The sequence below is a fragment of the Haemaphysalis longicornis genome, unplaced genomic scaffold (assembly GCF_048455015.1).
Source record: "Haemaphysalis longicornis isolate Haplotype H1 unplaced genomic scaffold, Haemaphysalis longicornis Haplotype H1 scaffold_7, whole genome shotgun sequence".
Lineage (NCBI taxonomy): Eukaryota > Metazoa > Arthropoda > Arachnida > Ixodida > Ixodidae > Haemaphysalis > Haemaphysalis longicornis.
Window position 1 is genome coordinate 145153926 of NW_027526422.1, and position 27146 is coordinate 145181071.

Sequence of the window (27146 nt, forward strand, 5' to 3'; positions counted from 1 at the left end):
GCTTCCATTGTGTCAAAACGGTTACTTGAAAATAGCGAAAAAGTAACGGTTCTAGATGAGACAATGCAGGCATCGATCATGAAGAACGAGGTAAATAGTATACCTGTATCTCATAAACCACGAATCAGTATGCACTTAGATTGTTCGTAGATGCGTTTACTTGGTGAATAAAAAATCATCGCGTGGGTTCGTTCTCCGTTTGCGATGTAGGTTTGTGAGGGTTTGACAAATAGTTGGGCGCTCTATCAGCATAAGTTGGACGCACTTTTAATGAAGGCTTTGACGCACTTTTAAAGTGGTTATGATCTGATACTTCTCTTCACTTTCTTTATGAACCGATGATAAAGTTCGTTTTAAAAATTGTGGTTATTTTCCAGTGTGGCGTTGTTTTTGTCTGTTATTTGTTTACTTAGAATTCGCTTTATCTGTGTAAAGTAGTTTTATGCTGTCAAGCTGGTCCCTACGCGAAACAAATTGCGATTATGCCACCGGAAATGGGCGCTGTAGCTATTAATAAAAAAATGAAACATCTCCCCGCTAGGGGGACTCGAGTAAATGCGTCACATAGGGGGTGGGTGGATTGCGTTAACGTTTAGTGTTTGGGGAGTTGGTGGTAGTGAATGCGTTGTATCAGCAGCTTCTTGACGTAGTTTGAATGGGTCAAGGATATAAGGCGCGTTCGTAGCCTTTCATTCTGTGTCGGTTTTGTGGCGCAGTGGGAAGAGCACCATGTACCTCGCGTTCCGCCCACAGGTAGTGAATGCGTTGTATCAGCAGCTTCTTGACGTAGTTTGAATGAGTCAAGGATATAAGGCGCGTTCGTAGCCTTCTATTCTGTGTCGGCTTTGTGGCGCAGTGGGTGGAGCACCATGTACCTTGCGTTCCGCCCGCAGGGTCGTAAGATCGAAACCAGGCGCCGGTAAGTATTATTTTTTTATATAGTGTAGGGGGAGGGGTGCGGACCTGTTGTTGAGAGCGAGGAGGGTAGCGTGATGCGGGAGAGGAGGAGTGGGGGAGAGGGCGCACCTGGAACGGCTGTTGCGGACGCCGAGGCACGCCGACAACGCCGGGTGACATCGTGAGTTAAAGAAATGCTCTGCATTTAAAATCAGGTTCCTTAGTGAATTCACTTTCCAGTGGACATTTTTAAACAGGGTGTTCGCGCCAGCCCGTCTCTAATGGTACGGTAATTCAGAGGCTTTACGGCCACAGTGGCGGATTCTTGATTCATTTACTCAGTGTTTTTACCCATTCGGAGCACAATGAGAACTGGGAGCGTCGTCACGCTATCCTTCCGATGCATTCGCATATGTCGACGGTGCCGCGATAGTGCTGCCATTGTACTCTGCATGAAACAAGATCGGCTGATCTGCGGCACTCTCGTCATTGAAAAATGATTTAAACTAGGAAATATGCTCGTTGTCGGTAATATTCAAGGGTACTACAGTATTGGTTTATGACGAGAGCTTTCACAAGGCAATACAAGGAAAGTCGCTTCCCTTTTTGCCATAAGTGTTAGCGTAAGTGTTAACAAAATTAGCAGCAGAACTTGGAAAAGGGCATGGCTGATCATATGAACCCAACGGCGCAGTTATTCAGAAGTTAGGCAAACTGGTTTATTCGTTCAATGTTTTCTCAAAGTACATCCCACAAACGTTATTTCCGATTTTTTTACAACTTTGTGCAGACAACACTTCTATATTATACGCAAAAAGAACACCTTTTCTGAGAGATTGCTCTAAATACAAAAGAACACCATCATCTTACCGTCCTGGCTTGCTTCTGCGCTCTCGACGAGTTGCAGAAAACCCGATCGAATGCACCACGTACGGCCATCACGGAACTCTACAATGACGTCACCATCAGAGTTCGCTTGAACAACTCGACCGGGTTGAAGGAGGCTGGCAACTTGTTCCGTCGGAAACTGAAATACAATTCCAGTCCAATATATCAGCAAATATTTGTAGGGAAAGCTTGTACAGTTAATTTTCCGGCAGCTCTAAGATATGAACTTATCGGATATCAAACATGCGGTTATATTTAGGCCTGAAATCATAAGTAAATAGCCGCACAGTTTTTCGTGGGTACCATGTTTTGCCGAGTATCCTCACAACCAGTACTTTGTAACACACTGCATTTCCACAAAGGCGCAGATTTGGCGGAAGTAACACCTTTAATCAATACTATAGAGTAAATAGAGGTAACTGCTCGGACACAATTAAAAAAAATCGAGAAATGACAAAAATAAAAAATACAATTTTTACACTTACGACCTAACAAAATAGAGCATGCGCATTATACATCTTCCCAGAAAAACCGAAGAGTAAACGACAAAAGTCCGTAAAAAACGTTCAAATACGAATAAGAATGGAGCATAAGCTGACCGTCTTCGCAGTACACCTTGAATTCACGAAAAAAAAAACGTAATGAGCAAAGTAAAGGCACGTCATTGCTATAATCGCATAAATTGACATCACTGCTAAAAGAACTAAAAACTTAAAAACAATAAAAGAATAATTTGTCTTTTGGTACCCATGACCAAAGTTGGCTGTAAAAAATTCGCACTCTAGAGAAGCTGGAATGCTACGCATTAGTAGACAATTCTCAGAATTTCGGCAGATATTTCTCATCCGTTTTTACGCTAAGCAAATTAGCATTTATCCTCCTTCTCCTACTCCTACTTGTGCACTTATCTGCGGCAGTCGTTCCGGTGCCCAGCAACACTTAATTTGCACTTTTTTTGCTAAATGCAATGCTTGAGCGTGCAGCGGCATCTCAAATTTGAAATGTTACTAACAGAAAAAAAAATATTTGCGAAAGATTTGTTTTCACATTGCGTATCGCGTTGAGAAGATTGTGTGTTATCAAATTGTATTAACAGAGTAGCCAAAAAAAAAGACTCAATAGAGGCTAAAAACTGTAAGTGTTGTCAGTGATGCGTTATCGTAGCAGTCATGCCCCCTGATCTGGCATGCGATGAGTCAGTCTCTGAGCGCACAATTTTGCTTGTGTTGGTATTTATTACGCAATATTACGGAATTAGTGTATAGGCAACGTTTTCCTGCTCACAAGTTTTACAGCAAAGCTGTATACCTCTACACCAGACGGCTTCTTCTCCGTGGGCAAAAACGCAAAGAAGCCAAGGCCTGAGACGCAAAGCGCATGCGCCAGGCTATTCAGGCATACAGCATACAGTTCATAATTCGTTCAAGGAAACCACAAAACAAGCATCTAAACCTCATTATTGACGACGAGGCTCCTGTGAACAATGCCCCCCTCCCCCGGCACCTTGTGTTCCTGGTACAGATTTTGCTTTTAGATTTTCTTTGAAGACTAGTGTCACTGGATAGAGCAGCTCTTGGCCAAGACGCTGAGGTCATGCGTCAGGCTCGGCAGGACCCAGCATTTGAGGCCAGAGAAGCCGAGCATACTGTCAGCAGGTAAGATATTAGAGTATCGCCACTGAGCCCGAAAGTCAGCAACAATGGCTATTTTGCCTTCAATCCGTTTAGCGAATGCCGGATGAATGGCCTGGCCGTTAAATTCGGCCAAGGTGTTTGTTAACAACAATACCGAACATGCAGCTAAACGGCATCTTTGGACACATTTCTGTTGCTGCAATGCTGTTACACGCGTTATCTTTGATTCGCATTTAGAACAGGCGCGCAAAGCTTTAGAGCAGGGAGGGAAAGCTAAGCCTACCAGAGTTGATCGACTAATATGCATAAACAACGAAATGGCGGTGCTCATGAACCGTTGCATTGTACATAAATGTTACGTTATGCGAACTGACCACTCATCACAGCGGCCGCACGGAACAATAGGAGACGAGAGTGCCGATACTCAGCTCCCTTATCTATTGGCACTAGCCGAGTGCAACCGATAAGCCCGCAGGGACAACGAGAAACATTTGATACGCTTGCTCCTCAATCACCATTTGTAGGGGTTTACAACAGCTTTGCTGGACATCCACTTTCGCGGGGTGGGGTGGCGACCAATACTTTTAAAATATGCTTAAAAGCGAGAAAGTGCGCGGCAGCAGTATTGCCAGCTGGACATCTATATGAAACGTACTCATCACTATTCGTAGGCTAGTCGTTAGCCTTGAAAGCACGCGCGCTGACTTTCAGTGTCCCTAGAAACGTTTTTGTTCCCTTCCGAGATTGTACTTACTGAGCATGCTTTGATTTTCTAGGGCATAAAGAGTTTTTTTAGGGATTCGAGGTTCTGGCGCACTATATCTGCTGGTACTGACAAAAGCTAGGCATATAAGGCCAGCCACGTCAATAACGGGTTATCAGGGGGAATCTCCAATGCTTCCACGGATACTATCGCGGATAGCGACACCACTTGCTACACCCGAAATCTTTCGGTACTATAGTCTATAGTCATAACCACCTTCAGTACTCTGCGACGGCTGACTATGATGCAGACGATTCCGGACCAAAAATACTTGAACATTCTTTTTCTTCCTCACACATCGCCCATGACTTACCTGTGCAAGTGCCCAGCGTGCCATACACCGAGTAGCCCATCCTATCTTGCATTCGCGTTCTTCCAACACCCCGATCCACTGCCTACTCCCTTTGTAGAGCAGTGGGAGTGCTGCCCAAGTAGCTGCGAACTTTAAGCTCCGGAACATATCGTATATTGTGCCAGAGTAGCGGAATTCGCTTGCTCATTTGTAGAAAAAGAATACCCCAGCAAGCATAGTTTTATTCAATTACTTCTCATCTCCTCATTACAGTGAATAACCTTTTGTACACGAAAGCACTACTGCACTTGTTCTGCAGGTATCGCGGGAAATTCCCAAAGCCTGTTCTATGAGATCGGTTGTATGAAGCCGCTTTCATAAAGCCTCTTCGTTCAGCGTATTTTGTGTACCCTCACGTGCTTTCTAGTTTATAACAAGCTTACCATAAGGTTCAGCGCGCTAAAGCAACAAGGGTGACGCGAATATCGGAAATCATGTCGTTAGGCCTAACGTCAGAATCTGGGATCAGCATCGCTAAATAATATCCGCAGCTCGACGTCGCTTGGCACGTCGTAACACTGAAATTTGGGACTACCTATCATTAAGCCTAAGCACAGGTTGCTAGGCCCAACGTGACAATATCAGCTCTTGCATCGGTAACCGGGGCCCACGGTAAATGTAGGCGAGGTAAATGTAACTCGCTCTACGCCAATCTGGTGGTGACGATTTACGCCTTAATGCCTGAAAGCCGAAGCATTAGTTCTAGGCCGCCACGTACCCTGCGATAGCTGTTCTCGTCCAAGGGAAGGGATATGTCCCATTGAGTAGTAAAAATGTTCATTGGAAAATTGGTCAACAGTGGGGTATTGGACACCCTCGAAGGTTATAGATTAGTGCGTGTCCGGACGTGCACCGAGCAATCAATCAATAGACAACCAACTCACAGGACTGCCGCGCGTGTCTCGCTCACATCTACACGCACTTGAAATGCTTACTTGAATGATTTCAATTGACTTTAAAGCGTTGAGCAGTAATGTTCTGTACAAAAACCAGAGAGACGTCGGGGTCGCGTAACGAAACACCGTTAACACTGTTGCAGTCCCCGTAGGATAGTCGCCATCGCTTTGCCATTTAGCCATGAAAGTTTTCGCATTTTCCCTTTGATCAAGTTAACTGTATTTCCCCCATCCGATCAGTTCTCTCAGTGCCCACTGTTACCAGACCACTTACGATATGGCGTCTTTTACCTGAGCAAAGCGCACTGCGGGAAAGTCAAGTTTACAAAATTGTTTTTCTAAAACGATGATGGTGATGAGCCAAGGCACATCAAACGTCCCAGGGAAAAATTCGCCGCGTATCTGCTCCTTTCGTAGCAAATGTCGACGCAAGACGATAGTCGATTGGCGTCCCTGGAGGGTAAACGCATCCCTTCTCGTTTCCGCTCACCTCTCGTGCTGTTCTCCTGTCTCGTTCCTTCCAAGATAACACGCGACAGGTTTCCTCAAATCAATTAAATTTACCCCGTTTCACTGCTCTAAGTCGGGCGACTCGATGCCAGTGCTGCCGCATGGCGGAGGCGCGCGTGAATTGAGGCATCTGACTACAACGTTTATAGAACCACGTTGCCCTACTCCGCGAGCGTTCCAATCGGAACGCGGAACCTGTCTGGTGAACCCTTTCGTTGCTCTTTTTTTAAATACTATAGTCTTTCTTGGGCTACGTAAACCCAGAAATTTCGGTCTGTCTGTATGTCTGTCGGTCTGTCTGCCTGTCTGTGACTCGATTCAGCCACCCGGCCAAAGCAAAACAATGCCTGCGCAATAGTCTTATATAGTCACAGCTAAATCTACCCGTCTATGTCCGGTGTAAGGTTCATACTTGTCAACATTGTTGAAGAAGAACAAGACATTACGCAAATATGAGACAACAAATCAATACAGAAGTGATATTTGCAGTGTTCCTTTATAAAAAAAATCAAATATGCTTGACTTTTGCGAAATTAAATACTTCATCAACTGCAGAAAAAGAATTCACTCCGCCGTCGCCTGCTGTCGCCCGCGCCACTATAGCTTCTGGTGCTATTTTAAGAAATCAACCGGCAACAGTTGCGCAAGGTTCCACTAGATAGGTTCCACGTTCTGCTTGCAACGCACGTGGAGTAGGGAAATGCGGTTCTATAAACGTTGAAGTAGGGCGCCTCGATTAACGCGCGTCTTCGCCGTACGGCAGCGTTCGCATCGAGGCACCCGGTTTGGAGCAGTGAAACACGGGAAATTTAAAATGATTTAAGCAAACCTTTGGCGTCTTTACCTTGGGAGGAGCGCGACGCAAGAGGAACAACATGAGAGGTGAGCGGCAAAGCGAAGGGAGGCATTTACTTCGCAAAAGCCGATAAAGACTATCGTCGTTTTGACGACATTTGCAACGAAAGGAGCAGATACGCGGCCAATTTTTTAATTCTTTTTTGTTGATGTTGCGGTTTGATTTTTTCGAATTCCGCCAGGTAGCGCGGGCAACAGCAGGCGAGGGTTTTCTGCAGTTGATGAAGTATTTTTTTTTCGCTATCGCAAAAATCAAGCATCCGTAACTTTTTAATAAGTAAACCCTGCAAATATCCCAAATATCCCTCATTTATTGATTTCCTGCCCTATATTTGCGTAATATCTCGTTCTTCTTCAACAATGTTGACAAGTATGAACATTGACACCGGACTTCAACGTTTATGCTAGTCTGTGAGTATATGAGACTATTGCGCAGCATCTGTTTTACTTTGGCCGGCTGGCTGAATCGAGTGACGGACACACAGAAATACCGACAGGCAGACCAAAACTTTCCCGTTCAAGTAGCCCAACAAAGAATTGTCCTTAAAAAACGTTTCCCGTGGTCTGAGTCGAAAGTGGGTCGCTCGCGTTATGAAGCGTACGCTTCATTGCGCCATTCCCACCCAATAGAAGCACTTCAAATTTTGTAGTGTGACTATGACAGACCTAGGTTGCATAGAAGAAAGCTTCGCGATTTGCTTGGAGTTTTTTTTTTGAGAAGAAGAGGATTATTGACTTTTGTAAAAGAGGAAGGTTACATGTGAAGACGAGGGTCCCATAGTTGATACTGCACCGAGATCCTCGAAGTTTGTGAGATTACTGAGAATAATTATAGGACCGACGCTGGTGATGTTTTGTGGCCTACTGTGACGTCGTAAAATCTTTAGAACGCCTGTCAGGAAAAAAGGTTGGCACTTCTTTTTTGAGTGGTCGTCCCCTATTGAATCTCGTTTATGTTCGAATTACAATTGGGCCGCACACGCATTTTGTTACAGTTTATAAAAAGGTCATTTAGGACAATTTTTTAGCTTGCTGGAAAGGTTCGTCGTCACGTGGTATTAGTTCGCGGTATTATTATTAGTAGTAAATACGAAGATGATCAAACAAATTTTTTATAAGTATTTCTATTTAGAACTTGGTTGGATTCAGAGGAGCCCCACTTTGATCCCGAACACTATTGCCTCCAACATGCGGCAGTGCCATAGCGATGACTTATTGCGACTCGGCGACACCAGATCCCGCGCTTGCTTGGATCTTTTCAAGGCGATTATGTAGGAGTTTCGTTGGACAAATCGACGGGGCATTAAGAAGTTGTTTTGTAAGGATCGCTGTAATGCTGGCTAGCGTGCCGTGATTAACAATAAAACTTCTTCATCGACTGGTTAGCTTTACTAGCCATTGTTCGGAGTATGAGCCACCACTTTTGCAGCGTACATACCTGCGTTTTATTGTTATTTGTAGCACTCTCTTTGGGCCCATTTAGAGTCCTGGGAGGAAGCCCTGTCCAGCCCGGACCCTGCACAGCAGCTTGCGCTGCTTAGTAGGGCCAGGGATGGCCAAATAGCTTCTGGGGTCCTGGAATTTGGATCCCACCCTTGATCTCTCCCCCTTTTCCCTCACCCCTTTTCACCAAATAAAGTTTACTACTACTACTACTGGGCCCATCTTGATCCGTTACAGTGCTTGTGACCTCGTGATTTACGTTTTGGAATTTTCGCAGCACTGTCTAAGCTGTGTATCGTGTTACTTTATTTTTTTGTTTTGTAATTGTTTGTCGCTTCCAGGTCGGTTTCGCCGTCTATCCCTGTTGTGCAACTTTTGCGCGCGCTGCGTCAGTATTTGTTTTGTTGCATCTTGTTTCGGTGCAACACTTTCTTCTTACATTTTGAGTGTTTTTTAGTATTATTTACGATGTGGCGCCAATGACCAGTGCAAGAGCACAATCATTACAATTGCAACTTATTTTTTCATCATAACAAAATTTTGAGATTGTGCGAAAAGAATGAATGTACTAAAATGCTTTATTGAAGCGCTTGAAAGTATAAATGATAAAACAAAACATACTTTTGTAATAAGTGTTTGCCGGAATGAATTAAAAAGCCACCTAACAGCAACCAAACTCTGCCCAACACAGTCACGCCTTCCAAATACCAACAAAAATGGCTGCACGGATATAACCAATTACGTTTGTGAGCACACTCACTTGCCAGTAGGCCCTTTCCTCCAAAAACCAGCAGTATTGTTCTAAAAGATGACATCAAAATGCTAACGCATACAAAGCAGTCCTAGTCAATATTGCGCGAATTCACATGTTGGGTTAGGTATATGGGGATAGCATTTACATTGTTGAAACAGCTGGCAACAAAAACCCTCATTTATTTTGACAATTTCCCCTAGAACGTCTTGTGCTGCCTTCGAAGTATTTCCTTCGCAAACTTTTTGGTGGTTTGCATGTTGTCTGAGCATTATGCTGTTATCTTATTGCTTGGTTGGGATAAACTGAAATAAATTCCAGTTAACCAATTAACTTTCAAAAAGGCACGTGAATACTCGTACAGGTGCGAATTTTTATTATTCCCTCCGCTGCAAACTTGTCTAGTTTTCAATTTCAGGAAGTATGGTTTATATTATCTTGAACAAAGGTACGCAAGAATATGAAATTTACTTACCGGACTTTTTGCCTGATCGTGAAGACCGGAGCGTGCGTAGTCTTGTAACCTTTCAAATTTGCTGGCTGAAGGATTCCGTGTCTCCCGGGAAGAATCTTTCATTTGCCATTGTATGAACTGTATCACGTCGTCAGACAGCTTCACCAACTTTCCGGGCGCATATGGAGAAGACTGTAAAAAGTCACCATGGAATTTTTCCTTACCTGTTTTGCAGGTGCAATATACTAAAGGAAATTTATACAATACGCAGAAGAAACAGCATAGTGACATGTGCAGCCTAGATCTCACTCCGGCTACCCCTGTTCAGGGGTTCTTTCATTCAGCCGTATGGAATCACCGCATGGGACAGTTACGTCGAAAAACTGTAAAACGCAAAACGTCGCAGACTGAGTGGGTGCAGGTGTCGATGCAGTCCTCCTCCCCCATGGTGTGCGGCGTATAAACTAATCATGTGGTAGAACAGTTCAGAAATGCCGATATTGGGGAATGAAAACAAAGATATGTTGTTTCACGCTCTTTAAAGTTTTCAAGAACTTTCAAATGCAGGTACAACTTTCAAAGAACTTTCAATGCAGGTACGGACGTTTGTTATAAGTGTAGAACAAAAACGGGCAACCTGCGGCCCGTCGGCCGAAGTATTAAGTGGCCCCGGGAAGCACGTTATAACTTGTCAGTTTCGCACTGAAGGCTGAAATGGCAGTTTTGACTTCAACTGGGGTTCGACAGGAACAAAAGAAGGTCGCCAGCAGTTGCCATTGTGTCCCTTCTTCATGCGTAGCCAGACAACGCTTCCACTTCCTTTTTTCGTACAGGTCCAAGAAAGAGGATCAAACTCCATACTTAGAAAAAAAAAACATAATTTCTATTGTAACTATAGTCAATTCGCCGTTTTTTTTTTCTCTTTGTCTCGAAAACCTACCACCCACCTCCTCTCAGCGTTCCTATTTGCCCTCCGGCCCCTCCCGTGTCAGCTTCATGCAACTCGGACCTGCGTCTCAAAAGTTTCCCGACCGCTGGTGTTGACGTTTTCGCACTCAAATTCTAATTTAACAAGAAACAAATTGCAACCAGCATGCGGAAGCACCAAAAAATCCTGCTTACGGGAATAATATTTGGAGAAAGTTCAATTCTTTCGCGAATAAGTGACTTCTGTGACTTCTACTGAATAGCTTGATGTTAATCAGGAGAAAATTTTGAGTAATTAAACCTTCAGAAATCATGATCTTTTTCGGAAGTTCGGGGAGCATAGAATTTCACACAAAAACTGTTGGTTGATCGAGTATCTGGTAATGGCGTGTCCTTTTTTCTTGGTCTTGATATGCAAATTTGTGCAAGAAGGTAGGAAAAGCTAATTCATGTGAGTTGTAACACCGCATCCTGCGTTTTGCACTCCTATAAGTGGAAGGCTGAGCCTAACTTGTATTTATAACAGGTGTTTGCTATTCCGCGCCAAAATTCCCTCGGTTTCTCCTCTGACAGCACCAGAATATTTCTTTAGAGACATCTATAGATTTGCGTGAACGTTCTCAGCAACAATACGGTTAATCACAAGGGATTCTGGAAGAGAAGTGTGCGAATATGCCTGGCATATGGAGTCAAATGAATACAGACACTTTTCAACCAAACATGACGACTCGTTCCCGTTTCTTTTGCGCAGACCACACATTCCACATATCTTGGGGTTCGCTTCTGCAATAAGCTCTTTTTTCTCAAGCAACCTGCGGCATGCCAAAAAAGTGAAGCGCTGTTCTTGGAGTTATGCTAGGATGTTATTTTTCCGATATGAAGTTCCTCTCCTCTGTACATATTGAATGGCGTTTTCGGCTCAATTTTTCTCCATTTCCTTGTTCCTTCCTTCTTTTCTCCTTTTTTATACCGCCGCTTTTTGCTTCGCCACTGTTCCTTGTATATTGCAATGTTGGACTTCCAGCTTTGCTGCGCTATTGCATGTCCACGCTTTTATGTAGGGGAAACTTATCCTTTTAGCTTCCTCTTCACCTCTAGAAAATACATATTTTACTACCTCTTTTTGCCGTTGTCTTTGCTGGAAGTGTTGCTGGTTCATTGCCTGACATTCTAAAGGCAATTCGAACGCTCATGCCAGGTGGTGTCCCCTCACAATATTTTTAGATGAGCGCAAGTATGCAAATGTTGGCAACTTCCAGGTCGAGTAGTAGCCGAGATGGATGGTTGATTTCTAAAAAACTGTTGGCCTTGCTGATACGCTCGTGACTTTCAAGCAGGAGACGTTCCCCTGATTGCGTACTACACGTGGTACCATCGATATTTACCATGCTCTGTTCAGTAAATTTCCCCTCTTCTTGGTTCTGAGCAATGTTTCTGATGCTTGGTGTTTGTGCGATTATCGGGATTCTGGTACCACCAGCAGACAGAGCGTGCTGCACACCTCCGACTTGCGACATCAAAACCGGGTCGTTTGATGATCTCTAGATTAAATTAAAATCACGAGAAAGGCTGAGCCTGGTGTGATGTTTCCGACCTATATAAAGCCCGTTAAATAGGTGCGTGAATGTTAGACGTTCCTAAAGACTCGTTCCCAGCACCCGGTTTTATGGATGTTGAGAAAGAAAAGGGTTCGCCAGAATCATTCTTTGCAGGGCGTTCTCGAATGCTCCTTTAAAATCTTACACTAATTATCGGTATTCGATTCAAGCACCTCCTTTTTTCGAAGATCGCAATGACCAAAGTAAGTGGATGGGGGGGGGGGGGGGGGGCGTTCTTAATTCGAAAAATCTAAAATGACCTGCCGCCACCTACGCGAATACTTTCACGGTCGTAGCAAGATGAGACGGGTGCAAGGAATATTGTTTTACACAGGAAATATAAAAAAAGTAGGAACAGACAGCGAACTCACTGTGTACGTCTGATAATCAGTCATTATCAATGCCACTAGAGTGTGTAGCACCGCTTGAGCCGCTGCTATGAGAATCGCACTCTATTTTTCAATCATAATGCACCAACTTGGCCAACAGCTATGTTTAATGAAGAATCTCACAGCATATTGTCGTTTGTTCCCACAAACATTTTTTGAAATGACTCAACTGCAGGTCAAGGCTCAAGAAAAAAGCGAGAAAGCGCTGTTGGCGGCCTGGGCTGTATCATATCTATAGCCTGGGCAAGGTGCGCTTCCTCGCAGGAAAGGGAGCGCTTAGATTACTATGCAAACTTTGTTCTAATCTTTTTTTCCTAAGTAGGGGGGTGGGGGTGCTTAGAATCGCAAAAATACGGTGCCTTGTGGGTTGTCTTTTATAGAATTTCGTTACCTGATGCTTGCTTAGTATGGTTGGCAATGACGTAAACAAGTCCGAATCGTTTCTGGGTACCACAAAAAATTGTATGCTGGCTTCGTGGGCAGTATGCAATTCTGCTTTCCCAAGCACGTTTCTTGCCTTATTTTAGGGGTACATTGGTCACAAATACCAAATCACCGGTGTCCAGGGTCGGATACAAATTTATCACACATGGAAAACAGGCAAAGACCCACTCCCTAAAGTATTTCATGGAATAACAAACACATACGAACTGGGAAAAAGTACTAGCGAAATCTTACGGTAATCAACGACTAACTTCACGAATAACGAAAAACTTGAATTCACCCTACAGTATTCGATGAACGTAGAAATACTACCCTGGTGCTTGCTTAAAAAATTATATAACAACGCTTTTGTTTATACTACTTATGGCCTGATGGTATAACAAAATTAAAGCCTTTTCTATTTGTTTTATTTATTTTGTAACCACAAGAGAATACCGTGATTTTCGTCCCCCTGGTTTCGTAACGGGACATTGCTTTTAAAGAAATCTGTACATGTTTTCTCGAACGCAACTGTCGAAGCATGTGATTACTGTTCGATAAATGAAATTCTTGTTTGCAAACCAACGTTTGTTAGTTAAAACCAGTTTTCGCCTCGTGTCACATACGGTTGTTGGATATCATTTCGTGTTACCGATTATCTCTGCTCTTTCAAGAACAGCTTGGCTGGTCTAATATTTATGCATTCAGCGATGTTATCCGAAGCAGTAATTGTACAAGAATTGCTTTTAATAGAATGTGACTTACAAACAAAGAAACAAACACAGATGCCTTTGTTGTAGATCTGCTTCTGTCTGCGTAGTAGAGCTGCTCCTTGAACGTGTTGGGAAGCAGCTCTTCAAATTCGAAGAAGTGTTCAGGCCTCATCGGCACGTTTGTCTATCAGGTTACTTGTGAAGAGGATGGGCCGGCGCCAGGAATATATGTACTGTCGAGGTCTTCTTATCGTTTAGAACTGAATCGGTCTTCGGCTTCTTCGCTAGAAATGAAATTTTGATTGCTTTGCCTGTATTTATGGCCTTGAATAATAATTCTCCGAAGGGCTTGTCTTTAATGAAGGACTGTTGCATGTGATTTGTTTTCCGCCTTGGGCGCCTTTTAGCATCACCTGCGAGTACGACCCTTCGCTTGTGCAGCTCCGTTTTGGCATCCAACTCCGTGTTCGGAACAAGGGCTTAGTGAGGATGAAGGGTGTAGACAGAAATAGAGACATAGAATTAACTTTGGACATTTCCGAAGAAATTCAATGCCACCAGTATTGGGATCCGGGGAATTCTTTTCATGAATTTTACAAATGAGGCGTTTTTGTTCCAAATGAGTCAAATCCACCGAACGCGAATTTAAAAAAGAAGCGGAAGTATGTTACCGGACCTGAATGCAGCTCGAAAAACAAACTGCGCGCAAATTAACGGGGACAAGAACACATGAAGACGGCTGCGCTTGTGCCGTCTTCATGTGTTCTTGTCCCCGTTAATTTGCGCGCAGTTTGTTTTTCGAGATGCATAATTACCAACTCGTCTAACTCTCAACCCATTTACTGAATGCAGCGCCGTCAAAGCTATTGTATGATATATTTCACATGTCAGCTAGGGGACGTTTATGGACACAAGTAACTGGAAAGTATGCCGTGAATATTCTCAATACTGGGGTGATAAGCTTGGTTTCGGCTCAAATTGAATTGAAGCACTCAAGTTGATGAGGCATTGTTATAAAAACTTTATTTAAATTGACTTTAAAGAATGGCGTGGTTGCGTTTTAGTGGAAAAGGAACTTCAAACATGCAACAGGGCTTCAAGGACCGTAAAACTATACATGGAGAGCAGGTGAGTCCCCTTGGCACAATTACAAGCTCTTTTCGTATTCTTCCATAGGAAACTTTTCTTGGGAACGCCTGAATTCACTCACAAAGTAATCAAGCTCTTCATTGCTTTGTCATGAATTTCCAAAACGCTTTACAAAAAGACTCTTTATACCTTCTTCCAATTCATGAATTCATTCGTGCTCTTAGAGGGGGGGGGGAGGGAAGATTTGCCAGGGATTGTAAACAGCGGATTTAGTTAATTACTAAAGTTATAAATACGGAAGTAAACAAATAAATACGACCATGCAGAGTTATTCCCTAAGGTAGGGTGAGACGAAATGAAATCATTTCACTTCTCTCAGTTTTATTTCATTCACTTCTTCCGATCCCTTCGTCGTTGGCATCTGGGGACAGAACTTTCGCTGATCTCCTTATTGCTTTCTGAGTCGATAATAGGCCAGCTCCGAAAAGCAAAATAAAATCTACCGAAAACCCCCACGAAACAGTCGGAACAGTCAAGTCAAAAGAAGACGCCCATTTGGCAAATGGAGTTGTTTCATTTTGAAACGTGAAACAACAGGATCTCGCTCATTTTTGATATGAAATACTATCTCTTTACGCGTTTTCAGGCGTTATATCAACTATACGTTTGCTACCCCTTTTTTAATTAAAGGAAAGTTCCCGAGCTTTTTGTGTCACTGCAGTTTTATCCAACTCCTCAGTTTAGGTTTATAAATCTGGCTCGTTTCGAAAATAAAACGCCTCAACTATTCACGAGTCATTCCGGAAAACCGCGACTAAGAATCTTTTCACCGTAGTCTAGGAAAAAAACAGAAAAGCTAGGTGTTCGCCGCTTCTAAGAGGACATGCGCTAGTCGGGCTCTTCTGATGTTACTACTACTGATATGTCACACGACTACAACATTCAGCAGCGAGCAAAACTCCGCCCGCACAAGTTGCAAGGATCGATACATCTGTACTTCCTGCTGTTTGCCGCTGTGCTCGGAAGGGGATGCAATAATTACACGTAGCATCGCAAGACACGTCGTGCGAAAGAAGGCGCACAAAAAGCTGAGTGAACATCGAATTGTTTATTACCAAGGCGTAGCAGAATGCGTATGCACCACTTATTTTATGCAATGAGCTTAAGAACCAACAACAAAAGACAAAAAAGAAGCGAAAAGGAAAACCTTTTATCCCGGGCCACCTCCACTAACGTGAAACCTGGGGAGGGGAGAAGCCTGCCGTGTATAAGTGTATTTGGCGCCTTGGCGTTTTTGCCAACGGAGATGAAACCACTGGGGGGGGGGGGGGGGGGGGCGGGACGTATAGGTATACAGCGTTGCTGTAAAAATCTGTTGTCAATAAAACACGCAGCTCTCTAGCGTGAGGCCTAAACGAGTGTCGCGGTGTTTTTTTAGTACGCGTTACGAAGCGCTCCAGCGTGAGGCCTAAACGAGTGTCGTGGTGTTGTTTTAGTACGCGTTACGTTCCAGCGCGAGGCGCAAACGACTTTCCCGGTGTTTTAGCACTGTTACTACATGAAACAAGGATTACGACGACGACGATGGTGGCGGCGATGACAGTTGATGCTGTTGGCCCATAATAAAAGAACCCTGCTGGAAGGCAAGGGAATGGGTGTCAGCCCACCAGTTTTTGCTGGTGTGCTTCGCGCACATTTATTCTTCACGTGTGGTTGAATACCGACGGATGTCTCCAGCAGGTGTACACGATCTTATTTCAAGGAATCTCCAAGTAAGTAGTAATCAAGAGAACCTTTAATGTACAGTGTGCTCCTATTCGTTCGTTAACTCAGTGACACGTCTTCCCACGGTAACACCGTTCGCCGGCAGGGGGATTATGATCACAGCGTTACATTTGCACACCAAGAGGTCGAAAAACGAGCGTATTTTTATAGTCATTCTTATTCGTTGTACCTCATCTAAATTTCGTGCAAACAGTTTTTTTTCACGGATCAGAAACGTAACTTGATACCTAGTATGATGCGCATATCATTGGCCTTACCCCGTGCTGCAAAGTACGTGCTCCAAATACCCGATGTGTTAGCACGTTGTGATATGGTTAGAGAAACTTTTAAATATCTTGGACACTTACCTTGAGGCTGGGGAACATGCCGATGACAGGAAGGTCTTGCATGGAGTCTTCCAACGCGGCAAACAGATTCTCCGCGAGGACTTCAGATATGTTCTGCTTGCAGGCATACTCTCTCACTCTTGCCACTGGGAAATATGATGAGCAGAACGGTAGCATTTGACAATAAATAAGAACACAGATACCATAGAACAGTGCTCGCGTTTTTACATTTGACGTGTCTGCTTTGCAGATATCACACGTGCTCTCTGATCTGTCGGAGCACCAAGTAGGCACAAAATCACCGACAGCAACATGTCTCGCGCTGGGACGACGCCATCTGTATTCAATAAAGACTTTGTGTGACATCTTCCAAAGCTTAGCTAAGTATTAACGCTTTTGAAGAGGCTTTTAAAAGTAATTTTAATGATTGTAAACTCTCAAAACCGGTAATTTAAAAGTACCGCATATGCCTTGACACTGTAGCTAACAGACAAAAACTTCAAAATTTTTCCATTAGGAGTATAACAAAAAGGGGCCTATGACGTGCGTCATAGTGTCGTCTGGGCACAATCAGTTTTCAGCTAACTTTGTTCTGTAGAGTAAGCTGAAATATCGTACATCTGAGTTATACTCTGCTCGCCTCGATCCACTATGCAAGTTCCGCTGTGAAACAGGGAGTTTTTTCGCTGCCGCCTTTTACCAACTCAGTCTCCATGGTTGACGCGTTTAAGAGCGGTAAAATTTATGCATCACAGCGGATTAAACACGAAGCCAAAATATTAGAACAACCATTGGTGAATCTTTAAGAAGGAATGAGCATCTCATGCTCTGCTTCACCAGAGGCTCTTCCCGACCTGCATGCACTGGTCAGGCTTTAGAAACCCACAACACGACGCTATTCGCATGTCTTTCCTACACTGCACTAACCGCAGTTTGCACTTTGATCGTGCCTGTGCCCACTTTTACTCGCTTTTTTCAGCAGTGGGTATATCTGCGTGTTCTTTTGCTTTTTTGTTGCCTACCAGTATCAGAATTTTGTCGCCTTTCTTGCCGCCAACTCGGAACAGAATTTGCGGTGCATGGTATTGTAGTGTTGGAAGCCGTGTAGCACGAGTCAGTTGGAGCGAAGCGGGCGTTTCCTAAGGAACGCCTGTAGCAGCATTGTGAGAGCGCCGCGTATGCCAATGTGCCTTTTGAGGTGACCTTGCTCCGCGAGCCCCCTTTGTTCTCCACTCTTATGTCCTTCCTTGGCCACAGATCTACGGCGCAAAATTTTGCCGACATGGCCCATCTATTGCTCACACTATATTAGCATTATTTATCAGGCTTCTGCATTTTTTAGTTCAAAATTTATTTTAAAATAAATTTCTCGCTATGCGCAAACAAAATAAAAAATAGCCATCTTGCGGGGGATGGTGCGGATGAGCTGTAATACATCATTCGGAACACATTTTTACAATTTTCTCATTTAGGCTATGTAATGAATGTTGTGAATTTAAATATAAGCGAGGTTGCGCACTAACAAGCTCACCAGACTCGAAGCATGACTAGCACCGCAATGAATGAAAAGTAAGACCATCTATAATTGTGCACTGGTGGTGACATGTTAAATTTAGCGGTTGTTTTCAGTCAAGTACATATTTGCGTACTTTTAATGTAGCGTTTCAGATACATTCATGACAGGGCCATATCTGATGTCTTGGACAGACGCAACTTTAGGTTATCGTTTGATAACCTAAAGGTTGTCGTTTGGTAACAAACGACGCCTATGTTTGATGGGAGGAACACCGCTTATTGTAGTAAGCGATCATGAATTAAATGTTCTTTACTGCGAGATCATCTGGTCCCTCTAAAAAAAACAATTTTTCAAAGCATAGATTCTTCTGAATGTTTTCGACCGGCTAACTGGAGGTAGCTGCGTAGTGTGCATTATAATAACCGCAAACTGCTACCGTGTCGTGCCTGGCGAGAACAATCGGAATGTGCACAATATGGGTGGTGGTGTTTATCTCCTTTTTGTGCGAAAATAGTTTTTGATGCGTAGTAACTGAAAGTACAAAAGGTACACAGCTACCGTCGTCCTACATAAGGAGTGCAGTAAACGCCTACAAGGAAGGGCGTTAGACAAGGAGACACAATCTTTCAAAAGTTATTCACAGCATGTTTACAAGAGCAGTTCAGTACATTAAATCGGGAACAGGTGCGCGTAAGGGTTAAAGAAAAAGCACCCCAGTAGCATCATAATTGCTGATGACATTGCCTTGTTAGTAACTGAAAATTATTATGCAGAACCCTGAAAATAATATGCAGAAAAATTAAGTAATGCTCAATAGCCTCGGGAGAGCACAGCGGTTTGAGATAAGTGGCGAGGCAGCGGAAGTTGTGAGCGAGTATGTCTACTTAGGCCAAGTAGGGACCCCGGATCTCAACCATGAGGCTGATATAGTTAGAAGGATAAGAATGGGAGGGAGTAATTTGGCAGGCGTTCTAAGATAATGAATATCAGTCTACCATTGTCCGTGAAGAGGAAACTGTACGACAGCTGCATCTTACCGGTAATCGCCTGCGGGGAAGAAGAAACTTGGAGGCTCACTAAAAGGTTTCAACTAGAATTGAGGACGACTCAGCGAGTAATGGAACGGAAGATGATAGGTGTAACATCAAGGGACAAGAAGATAGCGAAGTGGCTTTGGGAACAAACACGTGTTGAGGACATATTAGTACAAAATAAGAAGAAATTGTCGTGGACAGGGCATGTAACGCAAAGGCAAGATAACCGTTGGTCGTTAAGGGCAACAGATTGAATCCTAAATAAGGCAAGCGTGGCACGGGGCGGCAGAAATTTAGATGGGCAAATGAGATCAAGAAGTTTGCGGGGATAAATTGGTCGCAGTTAGCACAGGACCAGAATAATCAGAGAGATATGAGAGAGTCCTTTGCCCTGCAGTGGGCGTACACAGGCTGATGATGATGATGAGAGGAATGAATATAATGAAGGATATTGAATCAGTGCGGATCTGAGCCTCAAAAGTTTTAGTACCACGTCCACCACTCCTACTAATTGAATTTTAGAGATAACTTTGTCCCTATTCACTTTCCGCTATGATTTTGTGAACATATTTTGATCCCCAGTGCGGTGCCAAAGCCAGCAGAGTAACATGAATCATGAGGGTAGGTTTGTTCTCCGGCATGTGACAGGAACGTCTACACTTTTCGAGAACCCGGAGTTTGACCCATAGCTTAGATTAACAACGGGAGTAAAAGCAGCTGCCAAAAACTAACAGCTGCCAAAAACCAACGGATACAGCGTATCGCCGTTTTGTGGGGGGTTTCATGAAAGTATTTGGGATGTTAAAAGAGGTAAACAACGCAACCTTCCGATATTCGCAGTCCTGAAATTACCGAACACCATGCTGGTTTCGCACATAGGTTTCACCGTCGTAAAACCAGCTAGAGTACCATTGTTCGGACTAAATGTATACACCCTTTCAAAACCCCATCCAATTTCGATACTTCTCTTCACCTCCTTTCTAACAGAAGAATCTGCGCATGAAGGTGACGTGGAAACACACGACACTTTTGAAAGCTGATGCTATCATACTATAAGAACACCATATCGCCTTTGTTTTGTCGCCTCAGTCGTGGCTTTTAAACTTTATTTGTTCCTTCTCTCGATGCAGTTCAGCCCAAAGCAACTCACGGGTAAATATTGTCCAAAAATCATCTACAACAACTGCTGGAAACAGGCGCGCACGCCCATAAACACACATGCATATATATATATATATATATATATATATATATATATATATATATATATATATATATATATATATATATATATACATCTATATGGTGTGGGCGTGCACCTCAGTTATATATCCAGTGCCACAGCATCGCATCGGAGTGACGTCAATTCCTGTCGTACGTAAACAACAAAATAAAGCACGAAGGGGACTCTGCATAGCACAACCCGCAGCCCTACAGAAAGAATCGGTTATGACACATTGCATGAGTGTGCCATAACGGTTTCCTATTTGTTTATTAGTGTAAGACGAGTCCTCAAAGAAAGGGGTCACTTTATTGTTAATACTGAATAAAGGGTACTAATGCGTTGTGGAGAAAGCGAAAAATATATGAAACAATGTAAAATGTAGAACAAAATTCTACTTCTACCAGTAAAGACCCATTTGAAGAAAACACTCTTCAAAAGGAAACGAGAATGCTTTGTCACAACTCAACTGAAATCGCCATATAAAGGCCTTGCAACGAAGTCCAGATGAAGGGGGCGAAAGTTGTGGTGGTCTGCTCCCACTGTCACGTATACTACGCCATTCTTGTCGACGCAGTTTTCGAGAACAAGGCAAATGTGCCCACAGTCCTGAAAAAGACAAAAATATCGGAACTCATAGCAATACGAGCTCTATTAGTGCTTTATTTCAAACTCCCCATAAAGAGGCAACTAAGGTGGAAGCCTTATATTCCTCAGGATGCGACATTGCGAGCAGTGGATGGTCGCATGGTCGACGCGCACAGTACCACGTGAGCGCGTGAAACACAGCCCTCGAAGACAACGATCCCAAAACGAGAAATGAAAGACAAATACACAAGCGCGACTGCATAGTGGCTGCCCGTGATCGCGCAACTCGTGTCTCCGTAGCGCCCCAGTTTTCACTTTGCCTGATGTTTCTCGGAGCAGTGGTGGCGCCGCGCCATTCGTGGTTATATAGAGCGCCAAGCGAACTCATCATTTATACGGTGTTCGTCGGAGTTTTCCCGGCGACTCGCACAGTGCCTTGGGAGAGGTGCTTCGACGTCGGGTGTACCGCCACTCCGCGCTGAGTCAGAGCGGTCAACCAGGCTAGTGCGCTTACCAGACCGAAGTGACACAGGCCCACAATGCAGAAGAAAGAATAATGCTTGCGCATTCAAACAGAGTAAGCCGCTTTAAAGGGGTCCTGAAATAACCTCCGTCGATGCATGGATGTACGTATAACCATATAAAGCAATGTACTGGCAATCATCTCCTGGAAGGATTTTGTTTAGGCGTTGAGTATTAGATAAGTAACTGTAAATGAAAAATGGCCGCCATCTTGCCCCGCGGAAGTGGATTCCGAGTAAACTTTTGCAAACCACAACACATGCTTATTTGGGAGGGTATGAAATGTTCCTCGTTGTCTCGGCGGGCTTTCTACTTGCGGTCGGCGTCTCTGATAGCAGAGCTAGACGCTAGACGCCAACCCCGCTTTTCGCGAGCAGCTGCAAACCTATTCTTCAGCAGGATCCCATAGGGGGGTCCCATTGGTCACAGGTGCCTTATCATCTATCGTGTGGTTTCGATAATTGTTTTGTGTTTTTTTAACGAATACTGAACTCCATGCTGTATGCATGATTCCAAAGAAAGATTGCGCTGAGCTTCCCTTGCGGCCAATTCTGTGTCCTGCATAACCTGACACATGTGCTCAGCTTCATGGGCGAGAAGTGCTGGATCAGTCCTAGGTTTTTTTTTTACTACACAAAATTTTCCGACCAACGAGAGGCTAACAGCTTTGCTGTGAAACCGCGCATTCTCGCCCCGCCGCTGTTCCTCCTCTTTTCATCCTTCCCCTCGCAGCTGACGGCGCTCCAGCGTTCCCTCGCATGATGCTTCGCTCCTCATAGATGACGTCTCCAGCCATTTCCGGTTTCGTGCTCCGCAGGCTGTACGTTGCAGCGGCTGCTATAGGCCGCACGTCGACAAGGCAGTTTAACGTGGTCAAGAACTCGTGAGAACGAATGCACCGGTTATATATGCTTTATCCGCCACATGGGGAAGATCGTACGTGTCTTGTCCTCTTTCACGGGGAGCACGCACTATTCACCCGACAGCGCAGTCTCACATACTGCCCCTCCGGTGCGGGGCCTTGTTTTGCGAAAATTTCTTCTGGCGGCATGTAAAAAAAATTCCCCCACATTTCCCCGAAGGGCAGCATGAAAAAGTGCGAATGCACGGGTGATGCTATGAGGGGGAGTTTGTTGAAATTTGGTGGCATTTGTCCGTTAGTTACATTAACACCCCCGCGTGATCACGTTCGGGTCGCGACAGCCTCGCCTTTAAACCCTCGCGCAGCGCGACGGCAGGCGAACGAAGCGGGAGAGAAGGCGAGAGCGCGCAATGGCAGGCGAGTGAAAGGGGAGAGGAGGTGAGAACGCGCAACGGTAGGCGAGCGAAGGGGGAGAGGGAGGCGAGAACGCGCAAACGGCAGGCGAGCGAAGGAGAGACGGAGGCGAGAGCGCGCAAACGGCAGGCGAGCGAAGGGGAGAGGAGGCGAGAGCGCGTGACGTCACGGCGAGCGGAAGGGGAGAGGAGGCGAGAGCGCGCGACGTCACGTGGCGTACTACGTCATGGCGCCGTTGCTACGCACGCTCTCCCCTCCGCTCCGCGCCGTTGCTAAGGGCGAGGAGGCGCGCGCGCGATAACACCTGCGGCTGAAGACGGACGGCGGCAGAAGCGTGACTCAGGGTAGCGTAAGAAGTGCATTCGCACTTAAAAAGAAATTTGAAAGTGGCGGAGAACCCGTGCACGAAACGCGCCAGTTCGGACCGCTTATCTGTCGGGGAGCGGCCTTCTTGGGAAGGCAGATAGCAAACTAAGGCGATGCACTCAAGCAGGGTGCACGCGTGTTTTGCCAAAGTGCACCCACGTATTGTAACGAGAAGCCTGGAAACAGAGTAAGTAAGGTAACTACAGACGAGCCTGATTGGGTGTAAGTGTGCTGCCGGAAGAGCTAATTAACCAAAGGTGCCGTTGCAACCTGCCCACGCTAAGCAGACGGCGCTTCTTTCCACTGGAAGTACGAGTAAAATCCGCTTAAATAGCAGGATCTCTGATTTGTGACGCACGTGGGAGAATCGGTGAGACGTACATGCATTTAAATGGCGCTGCCCAAAACACGCAGGAAAAGTGGGGAAGGCGCGACAAGCATTCAACGAGGGTGTGAGCTTTCCGCTGCGCTTACAAAACTCATACTTTGCACAGATGACGTTGACCACCCAACCTGACGAGTGCGCTTGCTAATTTAGTGTGCTCAAAGAATATTTTAGGGTCCAATTAAGTGCCTGTAAAAATTTTGTGTTGCAGTGAATGGCTCACTGATTTTTCCATTATTTTTGCGAGCAAGAAATGTTTTGAATTTAAGAGCCACAACGCCGAGAGAAATATTCGTGTATGGATGAGCAGGTAAAAGAATGGCGCTTCCCTCTGACACTGCCGGAAAATGTTGCGGAGGGAACAAAAATTGGCGACAAAGCCGCTAAAAATTGCTGAAATGCGCCTCAGATTTCTGCAGAGCCGTAACAATTCAAAAAGAGTGAATTCTTCTTTCCTCAAAAAGCGGCGGCGTCGTTGCCTAGGCATTGTTACAAAAATGTGGCTTCGCAAAGCGAATAAAGGTTAAGGAAAGAAAATGGGATGATTTTGGCTCTGGGATGCCTACCAGGGGCCTACGGAATGAAAGACCAAACGCATCTCCCAGAACCACCTGTGATCCTTGGCTGTAGATAACTAAAGGAGCACCTAGGGGATGCGTTGTGGCCCTTCACAAGGAAACCTGTGTTTGAAACGTGCACTGGGGCCTACAGAAGCAATTTGAGCACGATAATTACAGAAGTAGGAACGCACAACTCCGCTAATAGCGTATGTGTTCGGCTATGAAGGTCCATTGGCCAAGTTTCTTTTTGCCGTAATAACAGAGTGAAGAAGACGCGGCGACAGAAATAAATCAAAAGGATGATAGTGAGAGGACATAATCGCATTGGTTCATACGTTTCTGCTGTTTGTGCTGTCTACACGGTGATGGACTCTTGAGTCAGCGGCAGCATCAGCGGCAGCTCTGCCGAATGTTCACCAACGGAGGTATTCCTCAAAAGAGACAAGGAAAACAAGTGATGTCACATAGCGGGCAAAAGAGCGGGTGCTCTTTTCAGCTAGAACCACCGCCAGCCCACACCGGCGGAAAGGCCCCGAGGCAAGGTTACTCGCTGGCCGTAAATCATTCTGATCAGACAGGCATTACCGTAACAAAAATAACATCACCACGGCAGCCCTGCAGTTAGATATAGACACTGCATGGCTTAAAATAAAATGTAAGCGATCTGCAGAAAAGGCGGACCAAGGAGGGTAAAGGGCAGCTGTCTCCTCTCCCAAATAACCAGGGACCAGACGATCCATGCCTCCTCTACCCCTACGTTTCATGCACAGGAACACGTGGATTCACAGCGTGGACCAGCCCCACACATCCCAGCATCGAAGGTCGTATTCCCTACACCTCTGCCACACGCACTCCAGTCGTGCTGGAATTGCCGGCTATACACGACGCCCTGCTGTGTGCAGCAGCCTCCAATGAACATGCCTTGACAACCATCAATCTTCGTACCGACTATTCGCAACTGATCAACTATCTGAAATACGTTGCGCAGACCCGCAGCATCTGCCAACGAATCCACCAACTGCACAGCAAAAAGCCTTCAAAGGTGACTGTGTCATGGGTTCCTGGTCGCACCAGTATTGTAGGAAATGAACGGGCTGACTTCCTGTCCCACAACTGCCCGGCCCCATTATCCACCGCCCAGCTCCCAAAAGACCCATGGACCACAAGAATGGCTGCAAAGGAGGATCCTCAATGCCGAACGCGTGCTCTCATACCTCCGTGTTCCACTCTCCTCCCCCTCAACCTAACCAGAATGGAGGAGGTTGTACTACAAAGGATCCGACTGGGCGTGGTTCTTACTTCTGCTCGCACGAGTGGACGGAAAGGGGACTACCGATGGCATGGGAAATGTCCAACCTGCTCTGAGGAAATGGTTCCGGCAGACCTTCACCACCTAATATGGACATGCCCTGGAACTAAGGACATTCGAAGGAAATGTTTGATGGAAGCAGGCCTAAATTTGCGGCAAGACACGCATTACATTCGGTAGCTCCATGGGCCTGCCCACCGTTCCTTGCAGGACTATGTCCCGGAGGCTAACCCAGTTTCCGGGATATAGATTGGACTCGCATAATGTCTGCTAAGCCTTGAGGCTAATAAATATACCAAAAAGAACATCCAATCACGGAATAAGTGATCTGAAGGACAGGAAGAAACATAACAGCTGTTATGTGAATAAAAAAAAACAGTGCAGCTTCGAAAAGGCTAAACACGTTCATACAAATTGTAAGCCAGATAGGGACTCACCTGACCCAAGTGATGCAGAATGGCCTGCTATTTTGCAAGACACAGGAGGGAGGGGGGGGGGGGGGACGAAGACGCTTAACTATCATTTTGTCGGCATGCACAACGAAGTCAAGGATTGAACGTTTTACTACTCACAAATACAAGCTGCGGGCACACTTTTCTTTTGTTTTTCGACTTCAACCCGATATGCAATTCTCCTTCCAAATCCCCCGTCCTCCCTGGTAGATCGTCTGGACCCCGGCGCACACTGGTTTGGGGGGAAATGAGGCAGCGCACAATGCAGCACGAGGATTTACCATCCGTGCCGTTGCCAGCCTCGTCTCCTACCACGGCGCCATTTCAGCCAGGGATCAGTTAATCACGTACCACGATATAACCATGCATTACCGCCTCCCTCGCTGTCGATAACCTCCTGCCCATCCTGAGCTAACTAATCACCAGGAGCGCTTATGGCGACTCCTGCAGACAAACTCCTTGGCATTCCGAGCATTACTGCATCGCATTCACCCCTCGCAATTCCCCTCGCTAAACAGTCCACACTGTGGGGACCTAGGCACACTGGTCCACTCTATGTGGGCCTGCCCTCAAGATCCCTTGCCCTCCATAGTTAGTTACGAGCAGTGGGAGGGAGCGCTGGGCAGCTCGGACCCAGAGGTCCAGATACTTCTGGTCAGCCGCGCTGGCAACGTCGCCGCCGGCCTCAAACCGACGGCCACACCGCTCCCGTGAACCCGGTTAAGGCTCAAAGTGATCTGTCTCTATCTCTCTCTCGACTTCAAGTAATAGATGAGCACTCGTTGGAGGACTTTCTTGAAGTACCGGGTTGGCAGTTCAAAGAGAATAAAAGGTGTTGTTGTAAGAGTGTGGTATCTGATAAGGCCTTTTTATTTTAGTTTGTGCCATTCCCTGCAGGTTTCCTGTGTCATATGGTGATGTTTAAAAGAAGCGTTTAGTCGCGACGCGGCTTCCTCTATAATCCCGTCGCCGCGCGCCTCGCTGAAAATATATGTAGCAGATGAATGTGTGCGAGTGCTCATCTCCGGACAAGACGACCCAGTTTTAAATTTTTTTCGTGTGCTCATCTCCGAGACTAATTTTGTATTGTCAACAGTACATCTTTCGTATAATGTTCGCAAAATTTTGGCACATTGGCTTGTACAATATAATGACCTATATCTGATGTATTTTACTGGTAAGCGTAACTGGCGTGCCGTCAGGTATGAATTCTCCGCTAGAAT

At 45.2% G+C, this 27146-nt stretch overlaps 1 protein-coding gene across 1 annotated transcript in view; it reads right to left on the reverse strand.

Moving 5' to 3' along the window:
* LOC144146584 (uncharacterized) overlaps positions 1 to 27146 on the reverse strand; it is a 68869-nt gene that overhangs the window by 25022 nt on the left and 16701 nt on the right. Inside the window, exons 5-8 of the mRNA XM_077678525.1 lie at positions 20936 to 21074; positions 16715 to 16839; positions 9465 to 9635; positions 1768 to 1924 (exon numbers count right to left, since the gene is read on the reverse strand). Coding sequence (XP_077534651.1) covers positions 1768 to 1924; positions 9465 to 9635; positions 16715 to 16839; positions 20936 to 21074 — 592 coding nt within the window. The remainder of the gene's footprint in view (positions 1 to 1767; positions 1925 to 9464; positions 9636 to 16714; positions 16840 to 20935; positions 21075 to 27146) is intronic.